Source organism: Chrysochloris asiatica, unplaced genomic scaffold, assembly GCF_000296735.1.
Source record: "Chrysochloris asiatica unplaced genomic scaffold, ChrAsi1.0 scaffold00037, whole genome shotgun sequence".
Lineage (NCBI taxonomy): Eukaryota > Metazoa > Chordata > Mammalia > Afrosoricida > Chrysochloridae > Chrysochloris > Chrysochloris asiatica.
In genome coordinates this window covers 5082184-5107284 of record NW_006408555.1, presented here as the reverse complement: position 1 = coordinate 5107284, position 25101 = coordinate 5082184, and the positions used below count along the sequence as shown (strand labels likewise).

Below are 25101 nucleotides of genomic sequence, written 5' to 3'. Positions count from 1 at the left end.
CGCTGGGTGGGCGCCAGGATGGGCGAGCCCCGGGCGCCACTGGCCCCCGATGCCCCCGTCGTCCCCGCCACCGACCCCCGGCCCGGACCCTCCCCGTCGCGCGGGGGCACCGCCGTCATCCTGGACGTGAGTACGCGCACCCCGACCTGCCCGAACCCCTGTTGGGCCCGAGCCGACCTCGCTCCCCTCTCGGGGGATCCCTGACATGGACTCCCGTTCCTGGCGGGACCCCACGCCCTTCTTGTAGGGGAAGGGTCCCGAACACGGATCACTTCTCGCCGGGATCAGAGCCCACTCCTCCCTGAGCAGGGCACGCGTGACCCGTCCCAGGCAGGACCATCCCCCGGTCCCTCCCTGCCCCACAGTTCGAGCCCCATCCCCTCCACGCCCCGGACGGGCCTGCTCCCCAGCCCTCTGTCCTCCGTAGACCGGGGATCCCTTTTCAACCCGAGTCTTGTCTTCCCTGTACCTCTGCCTCCACTTTTCTACTTTCGTGCCTACCCAGAGACCCCAGGACCGGCCCCTGATTTTGTCTTAGGTAAACCCCCATCTTTTCCCCAGCCCTACATCCCACCTTTTATCTCGTCCCTTCCCTGGAACCTCCGACCACCACCCTTCCCTTGCAATCCTAGTAGTGACTTTTCTGAGACCATGATGTCCCCCAACTTGACCGGCCCCTCCTCTTTTCTCCGGCTCAGACCCTAGCCCAGTAGTCTAATCCCAAAGACCCTTTCCTCCTGCACGGCCTCCTGGAAAGTAAAATCTGTTCCTACTTCTAGCTTTTCTCTCCACAAATGTAGGCGCGTATCTACCCATGAGCCGGGACCCCCCCCCCCCCCCCCGGGCTTCCCCTCACTGGCTTCCTGCTACTACTCTGCCATCCCCTTCTCCACCCTACCCTTCCCCCACGAAGAACCTGTTCACTTTGAGGACCCCAGACCCACCTAGCCCTCACTCCCCTTCAGTGCCCTCCGGAAGCCCAAACTCCCCTCCGGCCCCCTCCCCCCCTTTCCCCTTTGGGAGGATGGGGGAGGGAGGAGCTTTCAGGATGGATGCTGAGGATAGGAGTTTTCCCTCTCGAGGGGTTTGCAGAAGGTGGAGGGGCTTCATCAGGGGTCCCCCACTCCAGTGACAGCATGGGTGTGTGTTCCAGGGAGAGCCCTGTGAAGTGTGTGGTTGGTGGGGGATGGGAGTAATGTTGAGTGTGTGTGGTAGGATTCTCCAAGAGTTGTGGGTTGTGTTTCTGAGGGTATGCATTGCACCCCCTTTTCTTCTCTCGCTCTCTCCTGGAAACCATAGATGGGCATGAAAGGGGCGGCAGAACTGGAAATGTTTGAGTCTCTGTAACCCCAAGTGCGTCCGTGTGCGCACACACACAAACACACCATACAATCTCCAGCAGTTGGAGTCTCCTCCTCAGACTCCCCAGAGTTTATGACCATGACCCTTGTCAAGACCCCTCCTGAGTTGTGTCCTCTGATGCTGATGGTGGTGGGCTCTGAGCCTCCGTTGCCTGTGTGAGAAATAAGGAGGTGTGTAGACCCCAGAGCCGACATTACAGCTGTCATTCTCCCAGGGCCTTGTTTGTTCAGAGTTAAGTGCCTACTCCGTGCTAGGCTGCGGGGGAAGTCTGCGTATGAGGTGCCCATGCTGTCATGGAGGAAGTTAGGGGTCGTATCCCCCTTTCAGCCTTAGCCACAGTTGTTTCTGTCTTCAGTCGGAGGCAGCCCAGATAATGATGCTCTGTCGCCATAGGGATGGGGCTCCTCCCCCACTTCCATCAGCATCACCTGAGCTGTCAGTCAAAGGAGCTTATATCAGCATAGCAGTCACTTAGGCCCAGGGAGGAACAGCACTGAGCCCCAAGCCCCTGTGTTTTCTGGATCTGGGAAGTTAGGGCCTCCCCTTCCCTGGGATTGTGACCAGACTTCAGTGTGCATGTGAGAACCTGGGCATCAAGATAAAGAGTAGGTTTTCACTCAGTGGGGCCGGGTTGGCCTGAGACTCTACATTTTTAACGAGTTCCCAGGGGTGCCCAATGTTGCAGGTTCTCACTGGTGTCCCCGTGTTTCAGCAATGACCACAGCTGGGGAGCCTTGAACATCTGACACCTAGGGCCCACCAGAGGCTACTTGCTCTCTTCCTGGGTGGAAAGCCCCCCAGATGGTCACATAGGGGAATCACATAGTTGCTGCAAGGAAAGCCTCCTCTGACGCCCTTGGCTTTGGCTCTGTCCAGGGGAGATGAGGAAGAAGCAGTGGTCCAGCCTCCCAACGCCCAGCAGAAGCCCCCAGGTTTGGGGATTAGGTTGCTACCTTACCTTGCGTGATGTTACCAGAATGATCCACTCCGGATTCTGAGCATCCAAGTACCTGAGCTACCCACTCTCCACCCAGAAACTCATCCATCCTGTACCCCACCCTAATTATTCTGGTCAGATGAACCCAACCTCCCTGGAGAAATGGGGTTCCAACGAGTATGAGTGTGTGGGTTAGCCTTGTCTCTGGGCTGATTCTGCAGCTGGCGTGTGTGTGTGTGTGTGTGTGTGTGTGTGTGTGTGTGCGCGCACATGCATGTGGGAGGCAGCGTCGACGATAGCTGTGAGGACTGTGTATGTATGCGTCCACACGGGGTGGGCAGGTGGCTAGTACAGAGGGAGAGTGGGTGGGTGGTCAGTTATGTGTTGGCTGTCGGGGGGGGGGGGGGGGCCCTGAACCACCCTCCCCAGGCCCTGGAGCCCAACTGGGCTCTTTCTTTCGGGGAAGGGGGATTAACTCCCTAGGTCACAGGGAGTATGGAGTAGGGGCTCAGGTCAGAAGTCCAAACCCATTGGGGGCACCTGCCTGTCCCTGGTCCAGGACTAACAGTCCCTCTCTTCTCTGCAGATCTTCCGCCGAGCTGACAAAAATGGTGAGTGCTCCCCGGCTGTTGATTGATTAAGGAACAGCCTCCTTCTGTCCTGATGCTTCCTGGGGAGGGTCAACAGAGGCAAACTTGAACCCCCAAGGCTCTGAAGCAATCCTGACTCTGTGCTCCTTTCTGTCCTCATCTGTAGATTGGGAGTGCTTGCCGATAGTACTCTTCATTGTTGTTGTTGTGAAGTGCTGTCAAGTCGGTTCCGATCCATAGCGACCTCGTATGGGGTTTCCGAGGAGCAGCTGGTGAGCTTGAACTGCCGACCTTGCAGTTCAAATGGCTTTACAGTCTGGTGCATTAACCCACAGCGCCACACTAGGACTCCTCCTCATAGTTGGTGTTTGCTCTATTTTTTTTTTTTTTTTAAATTGAGGTAAAACTTCAATTACCTAAGATTCACCATTATAGACTGAACAATTCTGGGCATTTCATTCATGCACAATGTTCAAAACACTCGTATCATCCCAAAGGGAAGCTGGGCCCCATGAGCCGTCTCTCCCCATCTCCCCTCTCCGAGTCCCTAAAAACCACTCACCTGCTTTCTGTGTCTTCAGCTTTACTGAATCTGGACATTCTGGGTCAATGGGATCACACAGCAGTGTGAGTTCTTGTTGTGACCTTTCACGTAATGTGCTTCAGGATCTCCTGCCTTTGTGTGGTCAGAGAGTGCGCCACAGAACGCATGTTGTTGATATTGTTAAGTGCCATTGAGTTGGTTCCGACCCACCACGACCCTGAATAGGGTTTCCAAGGAGCAGCTGGTGAGCTTGAACCGATGACTTTGCAGTTTAAACTGACTTTGCAGTCCAGCTCATTAACACCCAGCGCCACACCAGGACTCCTTGGGCTGTTGTGAATCATGCTACTGTGAACATGTACATGTACATGGTTTTCTTTGAACATGTTTTCAGTGTTTGGGGGCACTGGCCTTGGGATAGGATCACCAGATCAAGGGTAGGTAGTTCTGTATTAACCCTTTCAAGGAAACACTGTCCTATTTCCCACATTTGCTGCACCATTTGATCTTCCCACCAGCAATGAGTGTGAGGACGTGTTTGGCGTATTTAGCCAGGACAGTGTAGCTGAGCTGGAGCAGAATGTCCCAGGCAGGGACCCGGAGACCACCCTCCCTCTTAAGAAGCCCCCAGGCTACTTTAGGCATTTTATATGTCTTGGAGCAGTTATGACTCACCTACCTCATGTCATTGGTTGGTGCTGTAGGGCCCAGAGAGGTTAAGTAACTGGCCCAGGGTTGCCCAGCCAGTGTGGAACTCAAGCCTCTACTGCAGATTCCTGGTCCTTCCCCAACATTGTGCAGCCACCCCAGTGACATGAAAGGCTGACATGGCCCAGAGTCCAGGACTCTGAAATGGTCATCCTTTACTTATGTCCAAACCTCAGCCAATCCTCTTCCCATACCTGTGCCCACACCTGTGCCCACACTGATTCCCATACCTATTTCAATGGCTGTATCCATACCTGTGCCCACACCTGTGCCCACACTGATTCCCATACCTGTTTCAATGGCTGTATCCATACCTGTGCCCACACCTGTTTCTATACCTATTCCCAGTCCTCTTCCTACAGTGATTCCCACATCTGCTCCCATCCTTCTGCCCACATCTGTGCCCACATCTATTCCGAGACAGATTTTCCTACCTGTACCCACCCTACTCCGCTACCTGTTCCTACACCTCTGCAATGAGTATGCAGACTTGGCGGAAGGCGTGTTTGCGAAGTTCCCTGTCCCTGACAACTGAGAGGTAGGACGTAGCTAGTGTGACAACTTACTATAATCACCGTAGGCATAATCGGGTCCAAAGCACCTCTGGGCCTCAGTCTCTCCATCAGTGAAGTGGGGAGATAACACTTGCGTTCCTACGTCCCTGGGCTGTTGGGAAATTTGGGCGGGAGACGGGATGACAGACCTTATTTAAAGAAACTCGAGTAGTGCTCAGTGTTTATCGAGGGTTCACTGAGGCAATTCTGGGCTAGTGTCCTGGTCTGCTGGGGGAGGACAGGACAAGATGGCCTGGGGCCATCTTGTGTTCAGTGTTCAGTGGGCCCCAGCACCCTGGCCCTCCTCTTCCCTGTCCCTGGGAGCCGTCGCTGACCTGTCCACCCAATGCTGTTGAAACTGGGATGTGAGGTCTGGAGAGATGAGGGCCTGGGTGACAGTAACCCCTTGGCTGGAGTCCGTATGGAGCAGAGGAGGAAGGGGAGGCGGGGAGGAGTGCTGTGGCTCAGGGGAGCTCTGCCATGTGGCCCAGTGATTCTGCAGATTGTTAATGGGTTACGTGGACTTGTCCTCAAACATGGGAGTCGCTCTGTGGTCCTCAGAGAGCAGCGGGGGCTGGGGAGCGGTGGCTGTGGCTGCATAGTGACTTCCTGTTGTCTCGGGAGGACACAGGAGGGCATAGGAACACGTCTGCAGAGTGGAGGGTATTGATTACACATTGATGGCAGTGTGGTCGTGTGCATCCCTGACGCGGCAGATCGTGAGGTTGTCATTCTCATAGGTACTCCAGGTGTGGGAATAGGTGTGCAGAGCAGTAGAGAGACAGGTGTGGGTTTGGGTGTGGGCATACACCTGGGAACAGGTATGGATGTATGTACAGGAACAGGATGGGCCCATGTGGGGGAATAAACATGGAAATAGGATGGATACAGGTATGGAATAAAGTGGATACAGGTGTGGGCATATATATGGGAACAGATATGAGTATAGGTATGTCAACAGGTATGCAATAAGTGTGGGTCCAGGTGCAGGCATAGGTGTGGGAATAGGTATAGAAATAGGCTTGGTCCAGGTGTGGGCATAGGCATGGGGGCAGATATGGAATAGGCTGGGTACAGGTGTGGGCACAGGTATGGATGTAGGTGTCTGTAGATGTGTGTATTTGTGGCTCGGCATGAGTGTGCCTCCCTGGCAGTTGCCATATGCCCAATGGGGAGGAGTGGGGGTGTCTTCACAACTGGGCCGCCCTTGCGTGTGAGTATGTTTGAGTGTGTATGTCTGTCCTGGGCACAGTTTCTGGGGTGCAGGGGTGTAGGTAGGACCTGATTGAGCCCAGCACAGTGTAAAATGTGCTGTATACATAGGGGTACAGGTGCAGGTGGGGCACTGGTGGACTCTAGGATAAGCTCTGGACTGCTACCCACAAAGCTGACAGTGCAAACCCACCACCTGCTGCATGAAGCTTTCTGCTCCGTGAAGATCGGCTGCCTCAGCTGCCCTGTCCAGGCTCACAGCCAAGCTGACGGTCCTTAACAACAACCATCAATGCTCGTCTGTCAGTGTGTCGTACTGTGGTGACTTGTGTGTTGCTGTGATACTAGAAGCTATTGAAATACCAGCAGGGGCCTTTGTGGTGGACAGGTTTCAGCTGGGCTTCCAGACTAAGACAGACAGGATGCAGAAGAGGCGGACTGTTTCTGAATACGTAGCCGCCGAAACCCTTACGAATAGTAGCAAAACACTGTCGGATCTAGGGCCAGAAGAAGAAAACATGGTGAAGAACACCAGAATATTGTCAGAGAGAGTGACGGAAGGTGAGCCCCTCAGGTTGGAAGGCAATCAGAATAGTACTGGAGAAGAGCTGCCCCCTCAAAGTAGAGTTAACTAGGATGACACGAATGGAGTAAAGCTTTGGGGACCTTCATTTGCTGATGGGGCACAACTCAAAATGAGAAAAAACAGCTACAAATATCCATTAATAATCAGAACATGGAATGTACAAAATATTAATCTAGGAAAATTGGAAGATGTCAAAAATGAAATGGAACGCATACATATCGATGATCTTAGGCATGGTTGTTAAGTGCTATAGAGTCGATTCCAACTCATAATTGCCCTGTACAGGTTTCCAAGGAGTGGCTGGTGAGTTTGAACCACCAACCTTCTTGTCCAGTGCTGTATCCCACAGTGCCACACCAGGACTCCATGTTAGGCAACAGAGAACTGAAATGGACTGGTATTGGTCATTTTTAATCTGACAACCACATGGTTTAGCATGCCAGGAATAACAACTTTAACAGTAATGGCATAGCATTCATCGTCAAAAAGAACATTTCGAGATCTGTCTTGAAGTACAGTGTTACCTGTGATAGAATAATATCTATACAACTACAAGGAAGACCAGGGAATACTACTATAAATCAAATTGATGCACCAATCACTAAAGCTGATGAAGAAGCTGAGGCAATCTACCTACTTCTCTGGAGTCCTGGTGTGGCGATGTGGGCTCATACGATGGACTGCAAGGTTGGTTTGAACTGTAAGATCAGTGATTCAAGCCCACCAGCCACTCCTTGGAAACACTACAGGGTTGCTATGAGTTGGGATCGACTCGATGGCACTCAACAACAACAACAAACAACCATTCTTTCAGTTAGAAATTGATCAAACTTGCAATCAAGATGTATTGATCATTACTGGTGATTGGAATGCAAAGGTTGGAAACAAAGAGGAAGGATTAGTAGTTGGAAAATATGGCCTTGGTGATAAAAATGATGACGATCACATGATAGAATTTTGCAAGACTAATGACTTATTCAGGATTCCTGTTGCGGCATTGTAGGATAAGCGCCGGACTTCAAGGTCAGTTTGAGACACAAGGTCAGCAGCTCAAAGGCATCAGCTGTTTCTCATAAACAGGGTCGCTATGGGTCAGAACTAACTCGACGGCACTCAACAACAACAAAATGACTTACACATTGCAAATACCTTTTTAAACAACCAAAAAGGGTAACTTTACACATGGACCTCACCAGATAGAATACACAGGAATCAAATTGACTACATCTGTGGGAAGAGATTGTGGAAAAGCTCCATATCATCAGTGTAATGAAGGCCAGGGGCAGACTGTGAAACAGGCCATCAATTGCTCATAATGTAAGTTCAGGCTGAAGCTGAAAAAAATTCAAACAAGTCCACAAGAGCCAAAAAGTATAACTTTGAATATATCTCACCTGAATTTAGAGACCATCTTAAGAACAGATTTAATGCATTAGACAATGATGACTGAAGATGAGAAGAGCTACAGGGTGAACATCATACAAGAAAGGTCATTTAAAAGACAGCCAAGAAAGAGAAGACCAAAAGGGATGTCAGAAGAGACTCTGAATCATGCTTTCCATCGCGGAGACGCTAAAGCGAATATAAGAAATGAAGAAGTCAAAGAGCTGAATAGAAGAAAATTTCAAAGGGCAGCTCAAGAAGACAAAGTGAAATATAATAATGAAATGTGCAAAGACTTGAAATAAGAAAGCAAAAAGGGAAGAACACACTCAGCTTTTTTCAACATGAAAGAACTGAAGAAAAGCTTCAACCCTCAACTAGAAATATGGTAGGACTCTATGGGCAAAATGGAGTCCTGGTGTGGCACTGTAGGATAAGCACTTGGCTGCTAACCACAAGGTCGGTAGTTCAAACCCACCAGCTGCTCCTTGGAAACCCTATATAGGGTTACTATGAGTTAGAACTGATTCCATGGCACTTAACAACAACAAATGGGCAAAATATTGAATGATGCAGAAGACATCAAAAGAAGATGGAAGGAATACACAGAGTCACTGTACCAAAAAGAAATGGTCGCTGTTAAAGCATTTCAAGAGGTAGCATATGATCAAGAGTCAATGGTACTGAAGGAAGGAGTCCAAGGTGCACTGAAGCCATTGGCATAAAACAAGGCTCCAGGAATTGATGGAATATAAATTGAAATCATTCAACAAACTGATGCAGCACTGGAGGTACTCATCTATGCCAAGAAATTTGGGAGATCTTGCCAACTAATTGGAAGAGATCCATATCTGTGCTCATTTCAAAGAGAAGTGACCCAATGGGATGTGGAAATCATCAAACAACATTAGTAATTTCATATGATAATATCAAACTAAAGAACAATTGGGACCTGCCAGAAATGCAAGCACATTCAGAAGAGGACATGGAATGAAAGATACCATTATTGACATCAGATGGGTCTTGACTAAAAGCAGAGAATACCAGAAAGATGTTTACTTGTGCTGTATTGACTACACAAATGTTTTCGACTGTGTGAATCACGACACGCTACAGACTACATTGAGAACACCTGCTATTCAGATCACGTATTTGTGCTTATGAGAAACCTGCATAGAGACTGTGATAATTAAGGTTCGGTGTCACAGTGATTGAGCTAGGCTTCCCAGTTGTTTGGCAGTTTATAGTTAACTCTATGATGATTGGCTGTGAGAAGCCAATCAATGATTGGCTGTGAGAAGCCAATCAATTGAAAGAATGTTTCCTGGGGGTGGGGTAGGGGTGTGGCCTGCTCCTCATATAAAACACTTGCAGGCCGGCTTCGTCCTGGCTGTTGGATTTAGGACTTTCCAGTTGGGTTCTCATCCAATCTCTGCTGCTTTGAGCCTGAGTCCGTGGCCTGCTTTATTGTGTGTTTGCCTGCCGGGACTGCCCACCAAGTGTGCCTGGAAAACCGGACGCCCACTTGAGGGCCCTGTTGGCCTGTTTCTGTCGCCCCGGCTCGTGTGCTCTGTGCCAGCGGTTCTGCAGCGAGCCTGCCCAGGCCTCAGTTGCCCGTCACCCTGCTGCCACCCCTGCTCCAATGCCAAGGTCCTGCTCTGTGCCCCGATTGAGATTCCTGCCTTCCAGGCCCATCCGCCCATCTTGGTTCTCTTGGCCTACATTTGGGACGCGCCTCTCTCTACAATTGTGAGCCATTTCCCGGATATAAATTTCAGTTTGTATATATATGGTGTTGTTGTTATGTGCCGTGGAGTCAGTTCCGACCCATAGCGACCCTGTACAGGGTTTCCGAGGCTGTAAATCTTTTCAGGAACAGAAAACCTCATCTTTCTCCTGCGGAACAGCTGGTAGCTTCGAACTGCTGACCTTGCAGTTCGCAGCCCGATTCGTAACCACTACGCTACCAGAGCTCCTTTTGTGTGTGTGTGTGTGTGTGTGTGTGTGTGTGTGTGTGTATATCTCCAAACTTATCTATGTATGCATATATAGAGAGCGAGCGAGAGAATGAATGAATGAATGAATGAATGAATGTGTGTGTGTGTCCCCTTATGGCGCTGTGGGTTAATGTGCTTGACTCCTAGGTCAGTTTGAATCAGAACTGCGAAGTACAACATATATATAGATACAGATATATAGATATATATGTTGTTAAGTGCCATAGAGTCAATTCCAACCCATAGTGACCCTGTATAGGTTTTTTTGAGGAGCACATTAACCCCCAGCACCACACTTGGACTTATATATATATATAGTATGTGTGTAAGGAGCTCTGGTAGCATATGTATGTATGGTAGTGTATGTACATGTATATATGTGTGTATATCTCTGTATATGTGTGTATATCTCTGTGTGTGTATGTAGATATATATGTGTATATATATATATAGTGTGTGTGTGTATGTATATATATAGTGTGTGTATGTGTATATGTAGATACATAAGGAGCTCTGGTAGTGTAGTGGTTACCAGTCAGGCTGCTAACCTCAAGGTCAGCAGTTCAAAACTACCAGCTGTTCCAAGGGAAAAAGATGAGGCATTCTGCTCCCATAAAGATTTACAGCCTCGGAAACCCTATACAGGATTGGTACGAGTCAGAGCCGACTTCACGGCACACCACCGTATGTGTGTGTGGGTGTGTGTGTGTGTATGTGGGTGGGTAGGTAGGTAGGTAGGCCTGGAAAACCGGACGTCCACTTGACGTTTTGCACTAGTTTTGCTTCTTTAGAAAACCCAGCATAAGACGTAGACCAAGAGGCAGTCATTTGAACAGAACAAGGGGATAGTGGATGGTTTAAAATCAGGGAAAGTGTGCGCTGAGGCTGTGTTCTTTCACCATACTTATTCCGTCTGTATACTGAGCAGATAATTAGAGAAGCTGGATTATGTAAAGATCATGGCATCAGGATTTGAGGAAGACTCATTAACAACCAGTGATATGCAGATGATTCAACCTTGCTTGCTGAAAGCGAAGAGGACTTAAAATACTTACTGATGAAGATCAAAGACCACAGCCTTCTGTATGGATTGCACTGCAATGTCAAGAAAACAAAAATCCTTACAACTCTACCAATGAACAGCATCATAAGAAATGGAGAAAAGATTGTAGATTCAAATAAAATCAAGTCTTTGGCAACAAAGACTTCATTTTGCTTGGATGCACAGTAACACTCATTTAAACAGCAGTCAAGAAGTCAAACGATGTGTGGCAATTGGCACATCTGCTGGGCAAGCCCTCTTTAAAGTGTGCAAGGCATAGCTTTGAGTTTGAACTACGGTGCGCATGACCCAAGCCATGTTATTTTCAGTCGCCTCATATGCATGCAAAAGTTGGACAATGAATAAGGAAGACTGTATAGAAGAATTGATGCATTTGAATTATGATGTGGGAGAAGACTGTTAAGAGTACTGTGGACTTCTAGAAGAATAAACAAATCTGTGTTAGAAGAAGTACGGCCAGAATGCTTCTTAGAAGCCAGGATTGCAAGACTTTGTCTCTCATACTTTGGACATCATATCAGGAGGGACCAGTCCCTGGAGAAGGATGTTATACTTGGTCAAGTGGAGAGTCAGCGAAAGAGAGGAAGTCCCGCCCCCAAGGAGCTGGATGGGCATCTTGGCAACAGTGGGTTCAGCTGTAGCAATAATTGTGAGGATGGCACAGGCGGGAGCAGTATTTCGTTCTGTTGTGCGTAGGGTCTCTGAGTCAGAACTGACTCCGTTGCATCTAACACCGCCACCACAGGTGCAGGTACACATATGGAGATAGGCATGGGAGCACCCATAAGAACATGTATAGGAATCAGTGTAGGTATAGATAGAGCTGTGGTGGTATAAGATAAGCACTGGACTGCTAATGACTAGGTCAGTGGTTCAAGCCCCCTAGCTATTCCTCAGAAACCGTATGCAGGGTCGCTATGAGCCATAACCAACTTGAAGCAACCTGAACCAACATAGGTACAGGTGTGGGAATAGGGTGGGCCTAGGGAGATGCAGGTTAGCCAGTAGTCGTGGTCCTCACCGGCTTGCACTAAGCTGTCTTCATTGTCTATCTATCTGGATTTGCTCATCTGCGGCCAGCAGTGTCACATGGCGTTCACCACATCTTTGTGGGGGACAGGTGAGATTGTGCACTGAGGGCATTGAAGAGAAAAAGTACCATTGGACCCTTGCCTACCTTGTTCAGTGGGACCTGGTACACATAAGTGTGGGTACAGGAATGGGCATAGGACAGATGTAGCTGTGGGAATGGAAGTGGGAGCAGGGATGGGAATCGGTGTAGGTACAAGGATGCAATCAGTTGTGGTAGTGTAGAGATCACACACCACACGCCCAAGCCGGTTCCACACCCGTGTCCCCAGGAGCAAGGCAGCCCAACAGCTGTGTGTTGCAAGTGTGGTCCCCAAACTGAGTGGGCTTCAGAGACTAGGAGCCAGGGCTTGGTGGTTGGGACGTCGTGGCAGCTCCAGTGACACAGAATCACTGGTTGCAGAACTAGGTATCACATGGCGGCTGGCAGAGGGCAGGCGAGCAGGCTGCAGCTCGTGAGGGGCCAGACATAAAGGGCTCCTGGCATTTGCAAGGTCTCCATGACAGTGGCTGAGAGCAGGCTAATTAGCAGAGACCCCTGCAGACGGCCTTTGTGGGCCATGGGCCTGCTGACCTGTGGGTCTAATTGGAACAGGGGCGGGCAGGTTCCTTTTCCTCATTAGCTCACTCCATCTTGTTAGGGCTGTGGCTGGACACCTGGGGAAATGTCAGTGGAGAGGGCTTTGCGCTCAGGAGATGCAGTCACTTGCTGCTTGTCTGTTCATGAGTGTGGGGGACGGAGCTAGGGAGCCCCCCCTTCCACCCCCCCTGCTCAGGGCTGCAGGACGGAGGAGGGGCTGGGGCTCACAGGATACACTAATACCCTGCGCCCATGCCCACAGCAGACCGACCCATCCCAAGATCTCCCTGTAGAGGCCACGCCAGGCCTCAGAGATGCCAAAAAGATGGGGAGTCGTCACCCAGCTTTTGTGGAGGGGCAGGTGGAGGCCCCCACATATGTCACACCGCTCGATTGAGTTGAGGGTGTGGACTTGAGAACCAGACTACCCAGGGACCCCTTCCAGCTGAGGGTCCCTTAGCCCCTTTGTGCCTTGCCTTACCCCCTCCAGCTCCAGTGATGGCTGAGGGAGTGAACCCATGAACGAGCCGCTGGTGGCTGGAGGCCTGAGTTGATCTTTGCTCACATTCCCAGGTCTCCTTGCCACCAGATCGAGCCCCACTCCCATCCCATGACCTCATAATGGGGCTGTGCACTTTTCCTGGTCGGCTCTTTGATTGGTTTGCTTATTTGGGAATTTCAGTTTTTTGGATTTGGGGTTTTGTTTTGGAAAGTTGCAAATTCACATTGAAACGTTTCCTGGGAAGTTAGGGGTGTCGGTGGGGGGGCATTGCTGCAACTCCCTTCTCCCCATGCGCGCACACATTAATGTTCTCTCTCACCCACCCCTGCTGTATGTTCGTAGGGCCAGAGGGGAGACTGACCAGATGCTGTCCCCACCTGTCCCTCTGTCCCCACCTGGATGATCATGGTGGTCTCCCCAGCACCTCATGCTCAGCTCACGGGCCCGGATAAAGGGTGCCATTGTGTGATCAGCACAGATGTCCCTGTTATAGTTCAGACACTGGGTGCCCTGCTCTCCCTGACGTACGCAGTCTCTCTGGAAGCAGCTTCCTCCCAAGAAGCAGAGGGTCTTGGGCCTGGCAGAGAGAGGGGTATGTGGGCTGGCTGCCAGGCCCAGGAGCTGGCTGTTGCAGGGCGCTCAGCAGATGTGTGCAGGGAGCTCAGCAGATGTGTGCAGGGAGAACAGCTGAGGTGGAGGCTTGGGGATGGCCTTCCCCTGAGGTCACTCAATCACATTCCTGCTTTCAAGACCTATGTGTTCCCAGCAGATACTAAATCCCCAGGTTTAGAAGAGGAGTGAAACCAGGGAGTGGATGAAGGGACAGGTGTGGCCGACAGAACCACCCTCTCCCTGGTCTCCAGCCTTCATGTGCTGACATCTTGTCTACTTCATCTGTGGCCTGTGGGGAGGCAAAAGCAAGAGCCCATCCTGTCGGACCACGGAGGGCCCGAGGCCACACAGCTGCATCCAATTAGAAGGGGATTGGGTGCTGGGTGCCGAGAATTAAGGCTCGTGGTAGCCGTGGGGTGTGTATTCACACCACCTGGCTTTGGTCTATGTTGGGGAAGTTACCCCACTCGGTTTACCTGGATCAGTACCTGCCTCTGTGTCCATAAAATGAGGGCATTTTGGTGGGTTTGGGAATGATCTGTAAATAGTGTGGGTCTGTTTGGGAGTGAGCTGAGCAAGTTGGAGATCAGATCTGAACTGTATTTCCTGGTCTGCTTGACAATTAGCTGGGCTGAAAAAACATGTCTTGCCTTTAAGTGGATCCTGACTCCCAGCAATCCTGGGGTGCAGAACAGAACTGCCCCATAGCGTTTTCAAGGCTGCCATTGTTATTATAGGAGGAGATTGTCACACCTTCCTCTCCCATAGAGCTGTGGGTGGGTTGGAACCATCTACCCACTGGTTAGCAAGTGAGCACTTAACCACTGTACCACCAGGGTTTCTGGGGAGTTCTGGAGGGAAGGGTTATCTGTTGGCGTGGGAACTGGCTGGGTGGGAGTGGGGTTATCTGTTGGCGTGGGAACTGGCTGGGTGTTAGTGGCAGTCTCTGTTGGTGTGGAAATTGCCTGGATTTGGAGGGAGTGTGTGTCTTGGCCCGCACTGCCCAATCTTCTGAGACACCAGCTGCTTCCTTCCTTCTTCCTTCCTCCTTCCTCCCTCAGATGACGGGAAGTTGTCCTTGGAAGAATTCCAGCTCTTCTTTGCAGATGGCGTCCTCAGTGTGAAGGAGCTTGAAGATCTTTTCCATACCATCGACTCTGACAACACCAAGTGAGCCTTGGCCCAGTGCCAGAGCTGGGCGTGAGCGGGTCTGTGTGTGTGTGTTGGGGGTGGGGTGGGGTTCCTTCTACACAGCATCCAAATCCTCACATGTCACACTTGTAAGGCTGGAGATGGGGAGTGTCCCCAGACTTGCTAATCTAAGAGAGAGATCTGTTTGCGCCTCACTACCTGGCACCATTTGGGGCACTGGGCAGGCTGGTCTTGCACACTGGCTTTTCTGAGCACCCATAACTGAGCAAGGAGACACCCTAGGCTTTGCACAGAATGTGGAGGATAATGAAAGCGGGAAATTAGCAACGATCCCGTTCTTCTGCTAGGCCAGCCTAGTTCCAACCCTAACTCCAATCCTACTATTTAACTTTCATTGTGTTAGTATGATGCTCGTCCCCATCCCAGTGTTAGCTGTGATGACGATCCATATCTTTTGCACTAACCCCAAACCAGTACCGAATACAACCCTAACTCGGACATCACCCACTGTCTAATCCTTGGTGGTGGTGGTATTTGCCATTGATGACAACTCATGGCAACCCCATGTGTTCAGAGTAGAGCTACCCCTTACAGTTTCAAGGCTGAGGTCTTTCATAAGCAGACCACCTGGGTTTAATGCCAAAGCTTCTCTAAGTAGGTTCCAGCTGCCAACTTTCTGTTTAATCTGGTGCTTAAACATGTGTACTAACCAGAGATTCCCTTTCTCATCCTTGTTAAGTGCCATCAAGTCAGTTCTGACTCATAGTGACCTGTATAGGGTTTCTGAGGCGTGGCTGATGGGGTTTGAACCTCTGACCTTGCAGTCTAGTGCTTATCGTATAGTGCCATGCCAGTACTTTTTAAATCCTACATTTAATTAAATCTTTTTCCCGAGCCAATAATAACCGTAACCTGCACCTTGGAATCAAACAAAGCTCTAGCTCCAAACCATCTTCAAATCAAGTTCAAAGTGCAGCTTCTACTCAGACCTCTGATTCCTTCAACCTTGGCTCCATCCGCAGCCCCTTTCTCACGGTCGCCCAACAGAATGAGGCCGGTTTGGAGTGCCTTCATGGGGGGTGGGGGGACCAGGGGTGAGGGACCAGAGCCTGCGTCCATTTCGTTCCTTCCTCGGGCTCTCTCTGATGTGGAAAGCCAGGTTTCCTGAGGGCCTGCGGGGGTAGGTTTGATGCCTTGGGGTCCCCTGAGACTGATTAGAGACAATCTGGACAAAGAGCTACCACTGGGTGAGTTTGCCAGGGACCCAGTCAAATGTTAGCTGAGCTGGGGGTCAGCCTGAGTGTCCCAGGCGTCTATGATGAAATGACTGCAGGCAGCCGTGCCAGATGGAGGGTTCAGGAGGCCTCCTCCAGCCCCCTGGAGAGCTTTGAAGGGGCTCAGGTTGAGCCCGCTGCTTTATTCTTTCAGTGCCTTTGTGTTGGGCCACCTGAGGGGAGAGGTGCTGGTGTGACCATGTGACTGTGATTGGGAACACAGCATTCTAGAAGGTCAGAACTCTGAAAGGCCTTTAGGATGATTCTCCCCCACGTCCCCCACTGCCCCGTGGATGCCCTAAGCCTCAGCTCCCGGAGATGGTAAACAGGCTTTCTGCCCAAAACGGTTGCCATGGATCAAAATGAATTGTGTAACTAACATAGCCCTGCCGCACTATGGGTAAGCGCTCAGCTGCCAACCAAAACGTTGGCGGTTCAAACCTACTCCAAAGGTCTGCAGGAGAAAGGCTGGGATCTGCTCCCGGAAAGATTGCTGTTGGTAGGTGCCACTGAACTGGTTCTGACACACGGTGACCTGATGTCCCATGCTGCCTGCCCTGCTCTGTCCTCATGCCATTGCTGGGTTGTTCTTAAGTTGTTTGTTGTAGCCACAGTGTCACTGCATCTTGATGAGGGTCTTCCTCTGTTCCGTTGACCCTCAGCTTTTCTAAGCACAGGGTTCTTCTGTGAAGACTGCTGTTGTTGTTATGTGCCGTCGAGTCATCCTGTTCAGGGTTTTCAAGGCTGTAACTCTTTTTGGGAGCAGAAAGTCTCATCTTTTCCCCTTGGAGTGGCTGGTGGGCTCAAACCGCTAACCTTGTGGTTTGCAGTGTAGTGCTGCTGTGTTTCCTTCTGTGAAGATTGGTGTTATGTGCCATTGAGCAGCTTCCGACTCATAGCGACCCTGTATAGGGTTTCCGAGGAGTGGCTGGTGAGTTTGAACCACTGACCTTGTAGTCCAGCGCTTAGCCTATCTTTGTTGTTGTTAAGTGCCTTCAGGTCTGTTCCGACCCATAGCCACCCTGTATAGGGTTTCTGAGGAGCTGCTGGTGAGTCTGAACTGCTGACCTTGTGGTTCGGGGCATTCACTTTACAGCCTAGCAGACTCTATGACGCAGTTCTCCTGTGTCACATGAACTCATTACGAGTTGGATTCAACTAAACAACAACAACAACAGTGTAAACAAACGAAGCAGCTCTCCTTCCTGCAGCACTTGTCCAAGTAGGCAGACCCGCAGCCCACATTTCATGAGTGCGGAAGGAGCCGTGGTCCCACTGAACATAGGATTCTAGGCCCACCCCCTCGATACCCAAAGAGGAGGACTGTGGTCACAGAGAACCCAAACCAGATGTCTGTCCCAACTCAGGGCAGCCCCATATGTGTCTGAGTAAAACTGTGCTCTGCAGGATTTTCAGTGGCTGGTTTATAAAAAGTGGATCGCCAGGACTTTCCTCTGAGGTACTGCGGAGTAGACTTGAACTTTGGTAGGCAGTCAAGGCAGTGTGTTAACCATGTGTGCCTACAGGGCTTCCTGTGGCCCCGGAGGGGTTGCTGATCAGAGGTGGATACACACTTGGGCATGTTCAGAACCCCCTTCATCAGCGAGGGGCCTGCCACTTCTCTCCACCAAGAGAGACCCTCGTCCAAGAGGTGGGAATGGGAACGTGGCGCCCAGGGACTAGGGCCAGGACGAACAGTATTGTCCCCGCGAGCGAGAAGGCACGTTGAGTGATGGTCAGGCCCCCACCATCCGTCTGCTTTGTCCCCTTGGTTCCCCTCTGCCCGTGAAGGGGTGGGCAGTACACTTAGGGGTGGGGTGGTATGATGAGTGGACTCAGGTGGACATGCCTCCAGCCCTCCCCAATGTGGGGTGGAGAGACTGTCATCCAGCCAGAGGAGGTCTCTGGTGAAACAGAGGACGCATGACAAGCCATTCCAAACTTGATGGGGGTGCGCACAGCAGCTGGGCTGTGACAGACCCCCAACTGCCTCTCTCTGTCCCTGCAGCCACGTGGACACCAAGGAGCTATGTGGTAGGTACTGGCCTGTGAGGTTCTGGGACGGGGTGGGGGAAAGGCAGCGAGGAGGCGTGAGTGGGACTTGGGGGGCACAATTCCTCTGTGACCCGACCTTTGCTTGCCCTCGGCCCAGATTACTTTGTGGAGCACATGGGAGACTATGAGGACGTCTTGGCCTCTCTGGAGACCCTGAACCACTCTGTCCTGAAAGCCATGGGCTATACCAAGAAGGTGAGTAGGGGTGGCCCTCAGGGCCATCCTGGGTTGGGGTGACCAGTGTCAGGTAGGTAGGTGGTCCTGGCTCACGAGGAATTCCCCTGAGGTTCTGAGAGGTAAGGCAGCTGGAGGTGGAGGGGGCAGTGTGGTAAACAGCCCTGGCTAACCTTGGCTGGTAACGTTGCCAACTTTACCGTTGGGATCTGGTTTCTTGTTGTTACTAAGTGTCATCGAGTTGGTTCTGACTCATGTTGCTGTTAAGTGCTGTCAAGTGGGTTCCAACTCACAGCGGCCCTGGATAAGGTTTCCGAGGCATGACTGGTGGGTTTGAACTGCTGAACTTGCGATTAAGAGTCCAGTGCTGATCCTACAGAGCTACACCAGGACCCCAAAGTGTGCAGTGGCATGGTGAAAAGGTTTGAAATATTGTGAAAATAAGCAACATGTGACCCAGAGACATGAAGTAATTAAGCACATGGTGTTGGAAGAATGGTTCCAATATACGTGCTCGACGCAGGGCTGCCACAAACCGCCAATTAGTGAAAAACACGTTATCTGTGAAGTGAAATGAAGCAAAGTTCAATAAGATAGATATGCCTGTTTTATTTTTATTTTATTTCTAATTTAATCATGACCGCAGCAACCCTGTGGGTGAGACACTGTTACCTGCCCCACATTAGGGAAACAGAGGTTCAAAAGGGTGAGACTGGCAGAGTCATAGCCAGACCACCTTATCACAGCTGAGATGAGCGTAAATGAGTCAGGGACCAGGCAGCAAGTATGGAGGGCAACATGGGGCTTCAGGTCCAGGGATCATCCCCACCGAGAGAGAGCTGGGAGTGGCCACATGAATGCCCACAAGCTTTGAGCTCACTGACCAACCCTGAGCCATGGGAGCTCAGAGAAGACTAGACCGCATGCTGGTCAAGGTCAGGGAGCTTAGCTGATAACGTCAGCCAGGCCAGGAGAAATGACTTGCCTCTCTGAGCCTCAGTGTGCCCATCTGTGAAATGGATCCTTGGGAAGACCAAATGACACCAGGCCTGTAAGCTGCTTAGAGCAGGGCCTGCCCAGCATGACGCTGTGGTGAGGGACTGGTTTGATGAATGTTGTTTGCTGCTGCCAAGTCGGCTGTGACTCAACAGAAGGAAGTGATGCCAGGCTCTGCACCTTCCTCACAGCCATCCTGTCCAGTGTGCCCATCACTCCCGTCCACCTCATAGTGGTCTCCCTTGTTCACGCTGCCCCTCTGTGTCACCTGCCATGATGTGCTTCTCCAGAAACCGACCTTTCCTGCTGGTGTTTCCTTAGTAAATGTGACTGCTGAGGAGCGTGGGTGCCCACCCGTAGGCCACATCACCTCTGAGGTTTTTCAGATGCCACTCAGTCACTGCTCTGCTGTGTCCTAAAGAATCCCTTTCTTCCCTGATATCCAAAACTAGCTCGGGTCTGTTCCTGAATCTCTACCCTACACCTCCGTTTCTGTGCTAGGGCCACACTGTTTTAAGTCTCATAGTCTTGAAGTATATTTTAATGGTGCATAAGATGGATTCCCTGTAACTGTTGATCTTTTTAGAATATTCTGGAAGTATCAAAGCGAGTAGTGAAGTAGAAGGGGGACATGGAAAGACTCAAGGCTTCTGAGTTACTCAGACAAGGATCTGGGCCTCCTAGTGCAGCGAGTTAGCATTGAGCTGCTAAGCAGAAGGTTGGTGGTTCTAATCCACCAGCCACTCTCCAGGAACAAAATGTGGCAGTCTGCTTCTACAAAGACTAAACAGCCTTGGAGACCTCAGCGGGCTGTTTGGCTGTGTCCTACAGGATTGATGCGAATCAGAATCAATTTGATAGCAGTGGGTTTGTATGACCGCATGAGTCTTCACAGTGGTGGGCTCGTATGCCCACGCGAGACTGGGTAACTGAAATGAGCTGATGAAACCCGTTTCCTCATCTTGGAATGGGGCCACCTCCCAGCAATGCTGTCCGAAGGTGTTGGAAGCCTGCTCACTGCTTCGTGGTCTTTAATCGTAACCCTCAGCAACATGCCCGGATCCTCCACCAGTGAGCGCACACTTAGCATTTACCAACACAGCACAGAGCTGCTTCAGAGCTTTCGCGCTTATAAACCACGCACCTACCGAGTGTGGTGTGGTTGGCGGATGTTCAGCTGTTGTACTGCTGGCTTCCTTTTCTCATCCTTTTGTGTTTTCTAGCTGGGTTTTGTTTGCGGAAATTCATCTCACGGGTTGCTTTTTATTTTTAAAGCTTTTATTATGTACTGAGTAGGGAAGGCTTACAGGAGGCTCACCAGTTTTACATTCAGCAACTGATTGTAATGATTACATTCCTCTCCATGCATCCTTAGCTAATGGTATCTACTTCTCTTACCTTTTCTTTTTTTTGATGATGCATGTTGTTGTTGTTTTTATGTGCCTTGGAGTCGGTTTCAACTCACAGCTACGCTGTACAAGGTTTCTAAGGCTATAAATCTTTATGGGAGCAAGAAAGCCTCATCTTTCTCCCACAGAACAGCTGGTAGTTTCGAATTACTGACCGTGAGATTAGCAGCCCAATTCATAACCACTACAGAGCTCCTTTGATTACGCATACCCCATTGTAAATATGTATCGGTTTAAAGCCAGCCTCCTGCCCGTGGGCACACTGCCTTTCTCAGTCCCTGAGCCTCTAGCCCTCAGCTGCTCTGTCTCTCTGTGCCATCACCTCCGCCACCATCTCTGTTGTCACCACTTTTCTGGTTAGGATCCCTTCCATGCGTCTCTAATGTTCTTTGACCGGTTGCTTTGAAGACACCTTTCTTGTATCCATCATTGAAGCTGATTGCTCTCCTTTGGTTGGGATGTAGCCGTATCCTTACCACTTGAGGTTGTTGTCTGTCCCTGTCTTAATATGTGTTTTTTATGATTCTCAGTGTCCTGTTGCGTTCTCCCCACGTTCAAAAACACTATCACAGTGGTGCGACGTTGGGCTGCCCATCTGGCTTCTGATGGTTTCCAAGTGCATAGCTCTGCTATTTCTCCAGTAACAACGTTAATACCAGCTCTGGGTTTAGAATCTTCTTCAGCATGTGAAGGAAATTTTTGTTTTTTCCATTCCCTTTGTTAAATTTTGTCTTAGGAGGTGGCAGTTAATTTCCTCCAAGGCTTTTTTTGGGTATTCTTAAGCGATCATATGATTTTTCTATGCTTGGGGTGGATTCTATTGTTAGCGTGTTCGCTGTAGCTTTCTGTGATGAAGCTGTAATTGGTGCATTATTCTTTTATCCCATTGCTGAATCCCAGTCCGAAGATGAATGTCGCGTCTCCGTCTCCACTGGGAATTGAGCAAGGATGGTAGTTTGAGGATGAATTGTGAGGTCTTAGAACAGTTTCTGTGTGTGAGTCAGTGTCTTTAACAAGGAGCATTATTTCTGTGCCAGGAATCGATTCATAACACTTGGATATGTGGCTGTGGGTTAGAATATGAACTAGACAGGGAAGGGGAGTGTTTTCATAATTATTTTATGGTCAGCCCTAGTTTTAATCAAGTGTCTGATGTTGTGTGGCCATTTGAGTGTATTTCTAAGAAGCACTTTGTCGTTGTCGTTACGTGCCGTTGAACTGGTTCTGCCTCAGTGACCCTATGGGTAACAGGACAAGAACAACCCAATCCTGTGCCAGCCTCCAGTGTTGTGACACTCAAACCCAGTGCTGAAGCCAGTGTGCAAATCCATCTCGTTGGCGGTCTTCCTCTTCTTCGCTGACCCTCCGCTTTACCAAGCATGATGTCCTTCTCCAGGGACTGGTGTTTCTTGTTGAGATGTCCAAAGTATGAGAGACCAAGCCTGGCCATGCTGGCTTCTAAGGAGCATCTGGCTGTACTCCTTCCAACACAGATTTGTCTGTTCTTCTGGAGGTCCACGGTACTTTCAATATTCTCCTCAACCGCCACAACTCAAAGACATCAATTCTTTTAGGGTTGATTTTATGGAGATGTTTAGTTTTATGATTTCATAGTTAGTTATGCATAATAAATTCTTAGAGGTTCTCTGTTTTTTTTCCATCTCTTAAACATTGGTTGGCACAAAATAGGTACTTGATACAGATTAAGTTCAATGAAAATCTCTACTGCTCTAGCTTGGGTCTTCTGGGAGGGGGGTGTTTTATTTTAAATTTTGTCTTGATTCCCATGTAGTTGTGAGATGCCATCAAATAGGTTAGATTCACAGCAGTTTCTTGTAAAACACTGCCGGTTCCGGAACCATCCTCACAGTCGTTGTTACCTTCCAGCCCATACCTGCTGCCACTGGGCTGCTCCATCGCATTGGGGGTCTTCCTCTTTTTCGCTGACCCTCTAAGTATGATGTCCTTCTCCAGGGACTGATCACGAAGAGGCCACGTCTTGCTGTTCTCTCTTCTAAGGAGCATTTGGACTTTGCTTCTTCCAAGGTGGATTTGTTCTTTCTTCTGATAGGCCTTGGATGTTCAGTATTCTTGGCCAACACCATTGTTTAAAGACATCAGTTCTTCTTTGGTCTTGCTGTTCATTGTCCCAAAGAGTCTTGGTGGTGCTGTGGGGTAAGCATTGGGTTGCTAAGCACAATGTAAGAAGTGTAAACCCAACAACTGCTCCATAGGAGAATGGGGAGGACTTCTGCTCCTCTAAAGACGGACCCTCTGGAGCTGGTCTAGTCTGTCCTGCAGGGTCACTTTCAATCAGACTCACCTCTGTGACCATGGTACTGACTCAGTGACCTTAAACACAGCAGAATGAAACACTGCCCGATCCTGGGCCAACCTCACTATTGTTGCCACGCAGTTAGAGTTAGGGTTCGGGTTAGGGTATTCTCGGTCCAGCTCTCACATGTGCGTAGAAGATAACTGAAATCACTTTGGCTCAGTCAGGTGCACCTTACTCTCAAGGTGCCCTCTTTGTTTTTCAGCTCTTTTAAGAAGGGCTTTGGAGCCTTGGTGTGGCGCTGTGGGTTAATGCGCCAGACTGCAAAACCGTTTGAACTGCAAGGTCGGTGGTTCAAGCTCACCAGCTGCTCCTTGGAAACCCTGTATAGGGTCGCTATGGGTGGGAACCGACTTGACAGCACTTAACAACAACAACAAGGAGGGCTTTTGAGGCAGGTTTGCCTAGGGCAGTACGGCCTTTAGTTTTTCTCCATTTAAAAACAATTAGTGCTTGCCTTGCTTTATGTAGCTTTCTCTAACCTTCAGCCCCTGAATCATTTATTCAAATTTCAGACTGTGCTTTCTGATTTATTGTAGTTTTTGTATTATTAACGTCCTCATCTGTCTTTGGTTTTACCGATGCTGCTGATCTTTTTTATATGTGAGTCTGAAGGAATTTAGGAGGGTTTTTGGATAATGGAGTTTGAAGACATCTTAATTTACCTTTGAATGATACATATTCACTGCAACCCATTGGTTTTGATATGTGCATATTAATATATGTTAATGTGTGCCTGCCTTTTTTGTTTTCCCAGTTCCCATTTCATTGTGGTAAGGGCAGAAAGGAATGAGCTGTCGGATTCCAACCCGTTTTAAATAATGTTTTATTGTGTTTTTAGTGGAGGTTTACATACACAGGAGTTGGGCTCTCATTTAAGGATCTCCACACAAGTTGTTCAGTGATACTTCTGGACTTTTTTACTGAACCAATGCAGTTTTTAGTTCTCTCAAAACTTCTTCCTAATAAGTCTCCATGATTCCCCTGTGTCATTAAAAAAAAAATCGGTCAGGATGACCCCAAAAAACAGTTGCCATATTCTTCTGAGCTGACTTCTGTCTTAAATAGAGTTGGCCCAGCCAATCCGCTAGGAAGTCAGTTTTTACTGTTACCTTTTTATCTTTTTAAGGCACCCTAATGGGCATCTCTGGTAGCGTAGTGGTTACGAATCGGGCTGCGAACCTTAAGGTCAGCGGTTCGAAACTACCAGTCACTCCGCGGGAGAAAGATGAGGCTTTCTACTCCCGTAAAGATTTACACCCTCGGAAACCCTGTACAGGGTCGCTATGGGTCGGACCCGACTCGATGGCACTTAACAACAACAACAACAATGGGCATCTGGTAGCGTAGTGCTTACAAATCAGGCTGTTAACCTCAGGGTCAGCAGTTCGAAGTGAGGCAGCGCATGAAGGTGGTGTGGCCAGGAATCGAACCCTGAAATCAGCTATGTTTGGCTGGACAAAGAAGAGGGTTTCTGCTCCTGTAAAGATTTACAGCCTTGGAAACCCTGTACAGGGTCACTATGAGTCGGAACCGACTCCACTGCACATCACAACAACAACAATGAACTGGAACCCTAGGAGCAAACCTTTCTGACTTGCCCTCGTATGACAGATTGTGGATAGTGAAATTGCTTTATAAAATTCCTGTGTCTCCCTGTCTGTCCCCGGCTGTCATCTTAATAACACAGCCTCTTTTTAGGGCATCATCACTTCATCAATGAAGGTCTTGTCCTTGATACACACACAGTTTCTTGCCGTTGTGTTCTTATGGGTGACATTTTTTTTGTTGTTATAATTATATTATTTGCATCTGCAAAGACCCTATTTATAAATAAAGTCACATTCTGAGATTCTAGGTAGACATGAATTTGGGAAGAACACTATACAACTTCTCTAGTGTGTATTCAGGAAAAAATCAGCTTTATGATTTATGTTCACTGTTTATACATTATGTTTTCTATATAATTTTCCTACATAGATATTTT

The 25101-nt window shown here is 49.5% G+C and overlaps 1 protein-coding gene across 1 annotated transcript in view; it reads left to right on the top strand.

Moving 5' to 3' along the window:
• Positions 1 to 3: 3 nt before the first annotated feature.
• NECAB2 (N-terminal EF-hand calcium binding protein 2) overlaps positions 4 to 25101 on the top strand; it is a gene marked incomplete at its 5' end in the record, with an annotated part of 40629 nt that continues 15531 nt past the window's right edge. The window contains 5 exons of the mRNA XM_006860295.1: positions 4 to 126; positions 2886 to 2910; positions 14781 to 14889; positions 18154 to 18179; positions 18298 to 18395. Of these exons, the coding sequence (XP_006860357.1) occupies positions 4 to 126; positions 2886 to 2910; positions 14781 to 14889; positions 18154 to 18179; positions 18298 to 18395 (381 nt within the window). The remainder of the gene's footprint in view (positions 127 to 2885; positions 2911 to 14780; positions 14890 to 18153; positions 18180 to 18297; positions 18396 to 25101) is intronic.